Source organism: Pan paniscus, chromosome 16, assembly GCF_029289425.2.
Source record: "Pan paniscus chromosome 16, NHGRI_mPanPan1-v2.0_pri, whole genome shotgun sequence".
Lineage (NCBI taxonomy): Eukaryota > Metazoa > Chordata > Mammalia > Primates > Hominidae > Pan > Pan paniscus.
Window position 1 is genome coordinate 38,122,104 of NC_073265.2, and position 13,226 is coordinate 38,135,329.

General features: G+C 38.5%; 1 protein-coding gene across 4 annotated transcripts in view; it reads right to left on the reverse strand.

Annotated features, from left to right (window-relative positions):
- Positions 1-13,226, reverse strand: part of SHC4 (SHC adaptor protein 4) — a 159,848-nt gene that overhangs the window by 55,293 nt on the left and 91,329 nt on the right. For all 4 annotated transcript variants that reach the window (XM_055098722.2, XM_055098721.2, XM_055098720.2 and 1 more), the window contains 2 exons: positions 10,000-10,063; positions 3,500-3,619 (listed from right to left, as the gene is read on the reverse strand). In XM_055098722.2, coding sequence (XP_054954697.1) covers positions 3,500-3,619; positions 10,000-10,063 — 184 coding nt within the window. The remainder of the gene's footprint in view (positions 1-3,499; positions 3,620-9,999; positions 10,064-13,226) is intronic.

Genomic DNA, 13,226 nt, shown 5'->3' on the forward strand with positions numbered 1-13,226 from the left:
AATTGTAAATACTTACTTGTATTTATTGAGGATAGAAAACATTTTAACACCCCTTTTAGGGGTGTAAAATTATTTGTGTTTCTTTTACATGCAGTTGCCACAGACAAACCAGACTACTTGGTTAAAATTTGGGTTCTACTATTTATTAGCTCAGTAACTGGGAAATTAATCTCTCTGGCTCGTGTCCTAAACTGAAAATAGGAACAATTGGATGTACCTTACAAATTGTGAGGACTAAATGACGATGTGTGTGAGAGTGTGCGTGTGTGTGTGTATCTTCATTTAAGGGAGCTAGAGAAAGGAGTTCTGGGGAAATTCTGATTTTGCAAGGTAGGGGATTTAAAGAAGCTTTTGAGTACACGGTGTGATTAGGGAGAGTTTTCCAAATTTATCCATACATATTATAAATGTTCGCTTAGATCAGATATCCCATGTTGGCTGTCTTCAGGCCACAGATCTATTTTGTTTGGTTCATGCTTATAATTTTAAGAGACCAACATCTCAGTACAGAGACAGCAGCTAAAAATCTAGATTCTTACCTTTTTATTATTATTTTTTTTAAGTAAAAGATCTGGGAGCCTTTGACCTATAGACCTATGTAGCCAACAAACAAACAAAAAAACAAAGCAAAAAAAAAAAAACCATCTGATTCACCTTTAGATAAGGAAGATTCTGTTTGCCAAGTCCCTCAGTGTTGTCTCCCCAACACAGAGGCCAGGTAGCACTTGACATTTATCATTGGGCCTGCACCATTGTTTTTTCTTGTGCTGGCACAGCTTGCATTACCTACTTGGCCTCTAAATATCTCAAGTTGCCTCTCCTTGTAGAGACTAAAGGATGTCTCAATTTTTGCCTGTTTTACCTTAACTCTATTACCCTTCTGAATTCAGTACCTGTTAGAGTTGTAGAAATCAGTAAAGAATTAGTGGGAGTGTGAGCAACTGAGACTCTGACTTTGCTTGAGGCCCTAAAATACTATATTAAAGTATGTCAATAAAGTCTGTTGCTTGAATTTTAAAACAAGGAAATACCTATAACTTACCCTTGCAAAAATGTATTCCCATCCTGAAATATGGTAGTATTTAAAAATTGCAAGCATCGCATGTTTAATATTTTCTGCCTCTGGAGGTTTGTAAAATATTTTCTGGGAATGAATTGTTATATTCTTGATGTTCTCAGTGGCCAAAGATAAATGTGAACTATCCGTTCCATAAATGCTATCATCTATGAATATATCCATAAATTTGAACCTTTGTTTTCAGTCCAAAGCATATCTTAGAAATTAAGTGGGGGTGGGGAAGGCATTAGTATTTCTTTGTATTTATTTTACAACTTCCAGTGGTAGCATTAAGGATTTAATTAATCCTTTTCTTGTGCTGTATCCACAAGGTCTCTCATCTTTGCTGCCTTCATTTCTTAAACATTTTAGTTGCCTTTCTCACGGGAAATAAAGCTTCTTGAGTTGAGGCCTCTACAGTGGCACATCTCTCCCCCATATCCCCCAGCCATTTCCCCTAGGCCTGCAGGAAAGCTCAAAATAGTTATTAAAAATCAGCCCTCAGGTCTGAGATAAATGAGATCTTAACTTTGGTCCCCACTCTAGCAGTGGGCTGAATACAACCCCATTCCATGCCACCAGTGCAGAAAAGCTATGGATTACTTTCAAAGGCACATCATATTACTATAGTTACTGGTAATGAAAACCACCCGTTATCCTCACCTCTGTTTTGCCTGAAAGATTATGGATGGGTAGTAATACTTTGCCCTACAGAAGGGTACTGAAGGGGAAAGAGAGGCTGAGAATAAACTCTGCCCCACCACATATACCACAATCCCATTCATAAATTCCTTATTCATTTCAGACACCCCACAGAAAGGGCCATCTTAAAAAATGATCATATATTCTACCCAAAAGGCTGTCATTATGATGGCTTCAGCTTTGCCTACTCTTCCTCCCTTACAAAACTCTGAGATAATCCGAGGGCTCCTTTACTTAGTGAGATCTCATAACTAAAAGCATTGAGCTTGCGTGGTACCATCCATGTGAATGAAAACTGAAAATAAATTTTGCATCTACATATGTATTGAAGTCAAAATGTCAGAATGACTGAATGAATGTTTCACCACCCACATGTGTCTTCCAAGTGCAGCCCAAAATGTTATGCTCTCATGATACCAATGGTATCACCACTCTTGGAAGATCAGTCAGGACCCAACTAGACAAGAACTTATTTGTAACTGTTTCATATTAACACTTTTCCTCTAAGGTGTTGTATACTACTGCTTAAACAGTGTATTTTATTCTGTTTTTTTAATTTAGAAAATAAGATAGACCTCAAAACCTGTACTTATATGTTACTGATAATTTTATAATATTATAATATGCTCTTCCTATTAAGTACTGAGTATATGAAAAGGTCTCTGAGAATATTTGAGTAAATAATAATAGGTATCATGTGACTGGCACATGCTATATAATTTACATCTATTATCTCATTTAATCCTCTAAACAGCCCTATGAGACACTTAAAATCCATCCTCTCAGAAACCTTATAAATAAGTACCATAATCCTCATTTCACTGATGAGGAAAACTGAAGCCCAGAGTAGTAGAGTCATTTGCTAGTAAGTGGCAAAGCCAGCATTTCGACCCATATGTAACCTCAGACTTTTAGCATGTTATTATTGCCAAGTACATATTAAACCTTGATCAACAGCACTCCATACAGTAAAACCTTAAGTGTAAAGAAACTTGGATCACAACATATTAGACAAAGAGGAAAATCAGATCCTAACACACATACATAACCTGATAGAAGGAATTTAGTTTAAAAAATTAAAAGCAAGCCAAACAAAATGCCCTGGTTTAGGTATACATTTAGCCCAATGCCTACGTATCTTCTACATTTGCTTCAGCAATGCTGTTCTTTGAGAAATGAGGTTCACAATGAAAACGCAGGCACACCACGGTACCATAAATTATTAAGGAAGAAAACATTACCTTTTATACAATAACATTTTAGAAAGCTTCTCAACCACAAGAATTGGAAGAAAATATTTTCTGCTTAAATTTCAGTTCGCTAGAACATTAACCCCAACATCACCTTTCCCCTTTGTCCCTCGTCTGTACCCTGGCCCAACACACAGTCTGTTAGTTGTGATAACGGAATTGCTATCCATTTGGGGAGGGTTGGTGGAGACATCAATGATCAATTCAAGGATATGAGTTGCTAAATGATATTTTCTATGTTCTTTGCATCTTAGTTCTTCATTCAAAGCCAGTTAGGTAGGGACACCTATGTAGGTGGTTACATGCCCCAGTGATGGATTAGTAATGCTGTTGTTCTAATGATTGTTATGCATAAATCTTCAGCAGATTTTTCCCTTGTGCTGTATTAAGTTGTAGGCATACTCTGTCTAAAACTTTATTCTTTTCATTATCCCCACACTTCTCTGAAAAAATAGATATGTTTATCTATAAATGACATTTGTGATCTTACCTGTTGGTTGTCAAGATTCATCAATGTGAGACTGCATGTTGAGATGGTCAGTTTTATATTCATTCCTGAAAACTGAAGATTACTTTTGCCAAGAACTGTTGATAGGAACTTAACTGGAGGCTTTAAAAATTAAAGAAGAAAAACAAAACACTGTTAGGAATTTTGTTACAGAATAAATGTTAATGTTTTTTAAATGTTAAAAATGAGTCAAAGTCCAAACTCTTCCTCTCTATTTTACTTTACGTAAATCAAATGAAAGGGAATGTTTTTTGTTAAATAAACTTTTTTTTTAAAATTAGGATGCAGCGAATTCTTTATTAAGTAGTGAAATTTAGGCCCTCAGAACTTTCTCATAGTTTCTCTCCTCCCCAGGTGCTGGGAGTGGACTCCTGCTTTAATGTAAACAAATTCCTGTGAGAGTTTAGACCAGCTGAACTCTTGAGTCCTTTTCAATACTACAAATCTAAAAAAAGAAAAATTTGACAATCCACTGAATCTAATGCCACAGAAGGCATTGATGAACTCTCCAATTATGTAACTGCTTCCTTCTCTGAAGCCATCCCTGTTCCTCCCTCATCTTTCCCTTCCCAGAGTTAAAAAGTCCTCTCTACTAGTCTAATTGTTACCTTCAGATAATCATGATGCCTGAAATTCTACCACTGGGCACCCTTTTAGGTTAAACCATTGTTTTCAGAAGGTCCCAATTGTTAAAATGAACAAATATTACTAGGAAGGGGTTAGCCCATGCCACATTAACTCATTAATAAAGATGATTTACCAGAAATTACTAATAGAGATTTAGAGGAAGATCCTGAGGAAAGGGATATGTTTTGATAAAAGTCAAAATTCTGGACCAGGCATTTCTCAAGAAGACGTGTGGGGGTTTGGTGAAGAATCATGAGAGCGGGGGTACCCAGGAATTATAAAGAAAAGCACTGGGGTCCTATGTCAGGAAAAAGGTACCAACAGGGGGGCGAGAGGCTGGGCTGGCAGATTTCCTCAGGCAGAAATGCCACTTACCAACTGACGACCTTAGACAAATAAACTTTCTAAGCCTCAAATTCCTTTTATATAAAATGTGGGGGAAAAACAGTAGCCACCTCATAAGGGCTGTTGTGAAGATTAAATAATAACTAGAGAACATTTAGCATAGTATTTGGCTGGTTACATGAGAGCTGTTATTATTATTATTACTTATTTTTGCCCTTTCTAACATTAAAAATTCTAAGAAATAATTTGAGAGATTTGAATGCTTTCATGGATGCTTGGATTAAGTCCTGAAATCCTCTACTGGAAAGTGGACCAGATGATGAAAATCAGTAATTCCTCAGCATATGAATCAATACTTTAAGGCAATCAATGAAAACACAATTTGTTTCTTTCCTAGTTTTGCTTTTATATTACTCTCATTTGATTCATTCTGGAGCCATACCAAACTGTTAAACACACACTGTTGAAATTTAATGTACAGTTTTATTTTTAATTCCAAGCACATTCTAAAATGTAGTGCAAACAATGTGAGGAAGGAGCCCTAAACCTCACAGCTATCACCACATCATAAAGCTGACTCTTGGTCTACTTTCTTTGCTTCTTACACGGCTCTGGGCAAAGCGAGCCACACAGTTCAGGGATTTTGTGTTCCCACAGTGATTTTATTTAACAGCAACCTGCTCATTTGCTTCTCTAGAGTTTCTTTTCCATGCTAGTTTAAAAAATATTATTGTGAGGCTGGGTGCGGTGGCTCACGCCTGTAATCCCAGCACTCTGGGAGGCCGAGGTGAGCAGATCATGAAGTCAGGAGTTCAAGACCAGCCTGACCAACATGGTGAAACCCTGTCTCTACTAAAAACACAAAAATTAGCCAGGCGTGGTGGCGCATGCCTGTAATCCCAGCTACTGAGGAGGCTGAGGTAGGAGAATCGCTTGAACCTGGGAGGCGGAGGCCACAGTGAGCCAAGATTGGGCCACTGTACTCCAGCCTGGGCGACAGAGCAAGACTGTCTCAAAAAATATATATATATTATTATGAAATACAAATTAAATTATAACACTGTCTCATAGTCGAAAAGCATTTTGTTATCTGTAAAGAACTTTTACGTAAATCATCTTAATTTTGTTCTCACCATAACCTTAATCTCGTGAGAAATGTCCAAAATGTATTTATTATATAGGAGACAAAGTCTTTCATGCCATTATTAGAAATGTCCTAACAGTTAAAAGACCGATGGAAGAAAAAGGAGCGGAAAGCACACAGGATGGGCAGTGAGGCAACTGGAATTCAAGTCCCAGGTTTGATCCTAACTTGTCAAGGGACCTTAGACAACTCCAGAACCCCCTCAATGTTTTTGTTTACCAAACAGGATTAATAATACTATCACTTCCATTCTTCCACCTCTAGCCATGGGAATCTTAGGAGAATCAAATTTAGTATTAATAATAAAGTATATGGAAATGCATAGTATACAGCGAAGTGCTAACAAACTGTAGTGATTATAATTACTACTTTTAAAATGAATTTTGGCAATTTTGCTGTAGGATTTCTCCTTCGAGAAAGAGAAACTGCAGACCCTGGCCTTGGGAGAGGTCATTATGGGAATGAGAGGAGAAGGGAACAGAAAGAGAGCTGAGGATGGGATACTGACCAACTTTTACTAAAGAGTGGAGGCAGGCCTGGCAGAGGTGCTTATCCACATTTCACAAACGAGAAAAGTATTAAGATAGGGAAACATTAATTGACTGTATCTGGGTCAATTTATTTGTACTGACATAGCAGCCTAGCTCTTCTTACTCTATGTCGCATAGTCTCTCAGGAACCCCCAGTTCTTTTGGTTATTCATTAACTTTTAGACTTCAAAACTCATGGGAGATCACATAAATGAATAAATCATTTTTCCATTAGCACTCCAAACTGCTAATGATGCAGTATCTAACAGATCTAAAGAAATCAAACAAAGATCTGACTATATTCAACTGGTCCTAAATCGTTTTTGGCTCCCTCCCCCCAGGGCAGATGCTTGGCAAGGAAGCAGATAACATCATGATTAAGTGTGTAAATGCTGGAGCCTGACTGCCTGGGCTTGACCTAGCTCCTCCATACACTGACTGGGTCACTAAGCAAGTTACTTAAGCTCTCAGGGCCCCAGTTTCCTCATCTGTAAAATGGGGATAAATAATAACACTAGTGGCTAGGTTTTTTGTGATGATTAACAAAGTATAAAAACCACCGCATACCAAAACTTATGGGATGCAGTGAAAACAGTGAGTGCTAGGAGGAAAAATCATAGATATAAACACTTTTATTTAAAAAGCAGAAAGGTCTTAAGTCAAAAACCTAACATTGTAACTTAAGGAACTAGAAAAAAACAAAACCCAAAGCTAGCAGAAGAAAGGAAATCATAAAGATTAGAACACAGATAAAATAAATAGAAAATAGAAAAATAGATAAAATTAATTAAACCAAAAGTTGGTTCTCCCAAAAGATCGACAAAACTGACAAACCTTTAGCTAGATGAACTAAGGCAAAAAAGAGAAAAGACTCAAATTACTAAAATCAGAAATGAAAGTGAAGACATTACTACCAATTCTACAGAAATAAAAAGGATTGTAAGAGACTACTGTGAACAATTGTATGCCAACAAATTGGAGAATCTAGATGAAATGGACAAATTCCTAGAATACCTATCAAGATGAAATCATAAAGAAACTGAAAATGTGAATAGGCTTGGTGAGAATATGGAGAAATTAGAACCCTTGTGCATTATTGGTGGGAATGTAAAATGATACAGCTGCTGTAGAAAACAGTATGGCAGTTCCTAAAAAAATTAAAAAATAGAATAACCACATGATCCAGCCATTCTACTTCTGGGTATATACCCAAAATAATTGAAAGGAAGGTCTCTAAAAGATTTCGTAACTCATGTTCATAGCAGCATTATTCATAATAGCTAAGCTGTGGAAGCAACCCGGTGTCCATCTACAGATGAATAGATAAGCAAAATGGGTATATACATACAATGCAAAATTACCCAGCCATAAAAAGGAAGTAAATTCTGACATTTGCTATGACATGGATGAAACTTGAGGACATTATGCTAAGTGAATTAAGCCAGTCATAAAAGGACCAATACTGTATGATTCCACTCATATGAAGTACCTAGAGTACTCAAAATCATAGAGACAGAAAGTAGAATTGTGGTTGCCAGGGGCCGGGGCGATAGGGGACTGGGGAGTTCTTGTTTAATGTGTAGAGTTTCAGTTTTGCAAGATCAAAAGAGTTCTAAAGATGGATGATGGCGATGGCTGCACAAAAATATGAATGTACTTAATACCACTGAACTGTACACTTAAAAAGGGTTAAGATGAGGCTGGGAGTGGTAGCTCACACCTATGATCCCAGCACTTTGGGAGGCTGAGATGGGCAGATCACTTGAGGCCAGGGAGTTAGAGACCAGCCTGGCCAAAATGGTAAAACCTCATTTCTACTAAAAATACAAAAATCAGCCAGGCATGGTGGCACATGATTGCAATCCCAGATACTCGGGAGGCTGAGGCATTGAGAATCGTTTGAACCCCCAGGAGGCAGAGGTTGCAGTGAGCCACTGCACTCCAGCCTGGGTGACAGAGTGAAACTGTCTCAAAAAAAAAAAAAAAAAAAAAAGTTAAGATGGTAAATTTTATGTTATGGATATTTTACCACAATAAAGTGGAGAGAAAAGAAAAGAAAAAAGCCTAAAGTGCTGGAAAGAGTCCCTGGCTCATATTAAGTACTCAATACATGCTAGCTGTTGAAGGAAACTAGCTGCTTTTCTGTTTTTCTCTGCAAGTGTACTTTCCGGATAGATGATAGCCAGGTTTGCTCTGTTTTATTTTGGGATGGGGAATCCCTGCTCCTTAAATGAGAATATCTTGCCTGGTAGCTGGAATCATCCAGTTGAAGCATCCTAATCAGAAATTATGAGAAGCAGGAAGAGGTTAGAGATTACTTTGGAACCATGGGTTCTGTGAAAGAAACTAGTCATAGGGAGTCCTTGATGGAATTTAAGAGCCATTTGTCAGAATGTTTCATACCGTGTGGATTCTCTAGGTGACACTGGGTTCAGCCCTATGTAATATAACGAAGAATGATAACCAAAAATGGGGCAGAATGGTATAGAAATAGAGCCCTAACCTGGGAATCTGAAGACTTGGCTTCTACAGCTGGCTCTGACCTTAATCATCCTAGTGACTCAGGCAAATATCATCTCTTGTCTCAGACTCAGTTTAGTAGCTGGCAAAATGAAAAGGTTAGACCAGAAGATCTCTTAAAAAACCCTTCTCCGCCGGGTGCGGTGGCTCACGCCTGTGGCCCCAGCACTTTGGGAGGCCGAGGCAGGCGGATCATGAGGTCAGGAGATCAAGACCATCCTGGCTAACACAGTGAAACCCCGTCTCTACTAAAAATACAAAAAATTAGCCGGGTGTGGTGGCGGGCTCCTGTGGTCCCAGCTACTCGGGGGGCTGAGGCAGGAGAATGGCTTGAATCCGGGAGGCGGAGCTTGCAGTGAGCCGAGATCGCACCATTGCACTCCAACCTGGGCAACAGAGCGAGACTCTGTCTCAAAAACAAAAAACAAAACAAAACCAAAAAACCCTTCCCTTAAACAGTCTGCAATTCTATATGATTTATATAGTTATCTCAAGAGCTTTTGCATTGGCCCTTTGGACTTTTCAAACCAACAAAATATTCTAGGGCTCATAGCTTAATAGCAATAATACTAGCTACCATTAACACAGAAAGTGTAATAGATGCCAGACGCTGTGGTAGATAGTATGTAGACATCACTTCGTTTATTTCTTACATAACTCTATAAAGTAAGTGCTATTTTCTCCCATTTTACAGATGAGTAAACCAAGGATCCAAGAGGTTAAGTGACTTGTCCAAGAGTACACCATTTGTAGGTGGCTGAGGCAGGACTTTAATCCGAGTCTGTCTAACATCAAAACTTTTGCTTTCTTTCCACAGGGAAAGCTACTGTACCCATGTGCTATTACCTCACCTTTACCACTATCCATATTTATACTAGAAAATAGGCCAGGAAGCCTAAAAAGTCTAAAATGTTATAATGCAGAATACATACATTATAAAATGTGGAAATTGGAAGGCACTAAACTGGCCATTTAGTGCAACTCCCTAACTCCACAGGAAATAAGAACAGTCTCAGCAAGATGAGATCCCATGCTCACTGGTCAGTAACAGCCAACTCTGGCACCCTACATTTCTGACATAAAGCCCAGGGCTTTCTCTCCTCTGCAGCTGGAGGTATCACCACGTCGGACAGTGTCAGGCAACTCGGAAAGATTTGAGGGACAAGAGCAGTTTTGAGTGCAGCTCTGATATCACTCCACCTAATAAAGGCCAGGCTGGACCTTGGGTCATATGGTGGGATGAACTAACAGCGATTTTCATGCTATCTTTGCCATAATTAGGGAAACATAAACAAGAAAACCACATCAACATTTACCTTTCGCTTTTTAATGGCTCCATTTGCCCCGGGGACAGCTTCACACAGGCGACTTATTGCTTCCCTAAAGAACAGAAACCATATAAATAAAGACTTAGCATACTACCTCCACACAGTAAGTGTTTAAGAAATGTTAGAAATTATCACGACCAAAAAGTACACATACATAATAGTGAGTCTGACACAAATGGTATTCTCCCAGCCCCACAGAAGGAAATGCTGTACTTACTCCTTCTGCAGGAAAACCTAGCAGCACCCTAATACTGAGCAATTGCTTTACAACAAGGAGCTCTACTATTCGCTTTTTTCATCTCTGTTTTTCCTTGGGTTTTCAGGTTTTGTTTTTTGTGTTGTTGATTTTTAACCAAAAAGGAGGGGCAGGGCATTGTCATCTGGAAATACTTCGCAGTTTTATCTTTAGCAAAATCATCTCTGTAATGTTATGAATAAAAAGCTTCATAGTATCTCAGAACTAAAGACAATTAAATACAAAAAGAACCTGACACTAGAGAAAATTTAAAAGGATCAGGAGAACGTTGAACTTCAAGGTGGTCTCAAATGGAGTTTTATTGACTAGGTTGCTGCTGCGAGCCATTGAGCTTTCATGTAATTTCACAGAAGAAAAGAAATCAATATCAAATTTCCTCCTTTGCTTACTTTTCTGCCCTTCCTATATATTGCACTTCCCGAGAGAAAGGCACCGCTAAAATAAGTAGTTGCTCCTTAATGGACGTGGTGAAGAAACTGGCGCCCTCCTTTCCAGAAATGCAGTTATAACTAAAAGCTTTTGTCTCTGGGACTCTGAGCATTCATAACTGCCCAAGCTTTCACTCTGTGTAATTTGAACCTTAGCCTTGTGGCTTTGAACACATATATTAAAGTTCTCACAAGGCAAATGGAAATCTCTTCTGGATTCCCCAGAGATCATTGTTTAAATTAATAAACTATATTCTCTCACACACACACCAATACACATACACATGCAACATTGTATTATAGTTTTTATATATATTATATTTCACAATAATATTTTCTACAGTTTCGATTCCCAAAGGAAGTGGGGAGAGGTCAGAGAGAGGAATGCAGACCCATTTTGTTTTGTTTTGTTTTGTTTTTGTTTTGAGACGGAGTCTCGCTCTGTCGCCCAGGCTGGAGTGCAGTGGCACGATCTCAGCTTACTGCAAGCTCCGCTTCCCAGGTTCACGCCATTCTCCTGCCTCAGCCTCCCGAGTAGCTGGGACAACAGGCGCCCACCAACACGCCCGGTTAATTTTTTTGTATTTTTAGTAGAGATGGGGTTTCTCCGTGTTAGCCAGGATGGTCTCGATCTCCTGACCTCGTTATCCGCCCGCCTCGGCCTCCTAAAGTGTTGGGACTACAGGCGTGAGCCACCGCGCCCGGCCATGCAGACCCATTTTTAAAACTACAGCTATGATATTTTGTAGTGCAGAGCGATGTTCTTCTAGAAAATACTTTTGAAAGATAAGCAGAATTCCCAACGATTCTAGGCATTATTTTGCACTTATAATGTATGTTTTAGCTCAGATCATTTTTTCTATATAAATGAAACTCTTCTTCAAGGTATTATCTTGTCTGATTTTTGCATAATTATCTGCAACCAAAGGATAGAATGGATCTTTGGTTAGCATATATTCTCAGAATTTCATATTTATTGTTTCTCTAGGATTCTATCCTTTGTTCTCTGGAGTCAAATAGAAGGATAACACAGATAGTTGGGCCCTCTGGCTTGGTTGGTTGATTGACATTTTGAGTCATCTTAATGACTACTCAATAATTGATAAGACTCATATTATTAATCCAAATTGGCACTGATACTGCCGAAATAGCTAGTCCAGGCACCCCACTCTATCGACAGTATTTAATAAAGAGGTATTATAAGATAGGGCAGATCCTTTAATCCATGAGAGTGATTTGGATGTTTTGGTCTAAAAATACAAAAAATTAGCCAGGCATGGTGGCAGGCACCAGTAATCCCAGCTACTTGGGAGGCTGAGGCAGGAGAATCTCTTGAAGCTGAGAGGCGGAGGTTGCAGTGAGCTGAGATCACGCCATTGCACTCCAGCCTGGGCAAAAAGAGCAAAACTCCGTCTCAAAAAAAAAAAAAAAAAGTTGACTATAAATGATGTGAACTTAAAGTAAAAACAAAGGTGGATATTGATGCTGCCAAATATAATAACAATAATAAAAATATAACAATAATTATATGCCAAATATAGTAACTTTTTACTAGAAGTTGTCACTTTTCTATAGCATCTTGTAATTTCACAAACTGTTTTCCCACACGTTTGTTTTCTTGATTCTCACACCAATTATCAATATCTTCTAACAAAAAGTAATGCAGTGAATTGAAGCTGAAGGGAATACTTTACAGCATGAATACCTCTCAAGGAGGTTTTGAAAGGATGAACCTTCCCGGCAGGGAGGAGATTGGAAATTCTAGACAGACAGAAGAACATAGGTGAAGACACCAAAACACAAAGTATCATGATATGAGGGGAATTACAGGTACTTTGATATTGCTGGAGCATAACATATGGTAGTACAAGAGTGAATATTAACTAAGAAATAAGAGTCTAAAAACTGTTTCTGTGAAGTGCCAGACGGTAAATATTTCAGACTTTGCTCTTTTGCAAGTACTCAACTCTGCCATTGTAGCACAAAAAGCAGCCTTAGACAATATGTAGACAAGTGAGCATGGCTGTGTTCAAATAAAACTTTATTTATAGAAACTGAAGGCTGGCCAGATTTGGCCCATGGGCCATAGTTTGTTGACCCCTGGATCCGATAATTCACACAAAAGGAGGGAGAAATCATTTGGCTTTTTAAGACGGGAAAATATTCACATTCATTATAATTTTAAAATTGAAAATTAAAACAACAAGATACTTCACTCATATTAAATTAGGAAAAAAGATACAAAACCCAGTGTTGGAAAAGATGGGAAATATTCTGCTTTAGGCATATTTATCCATTGCCAGGGGCCTTGGTTAGTATTAATACAATCTGAGAGTAATTTGGTAAAAGTTGACAAATGTCAAAATTTATCAGAGCACAGGTGGGGCGTGGTGGCACATACTTGTAGTCCCAGCTACTTGGAAGGATTGCTTGAGCCCAGGAGTTCAAGGCTGCAGTGCCACTGCACTCCCGCCTGGGTGACAGAGTGAGACCCTGTCTCTAAAAACAATTTGTTTAAATAACTTATTACA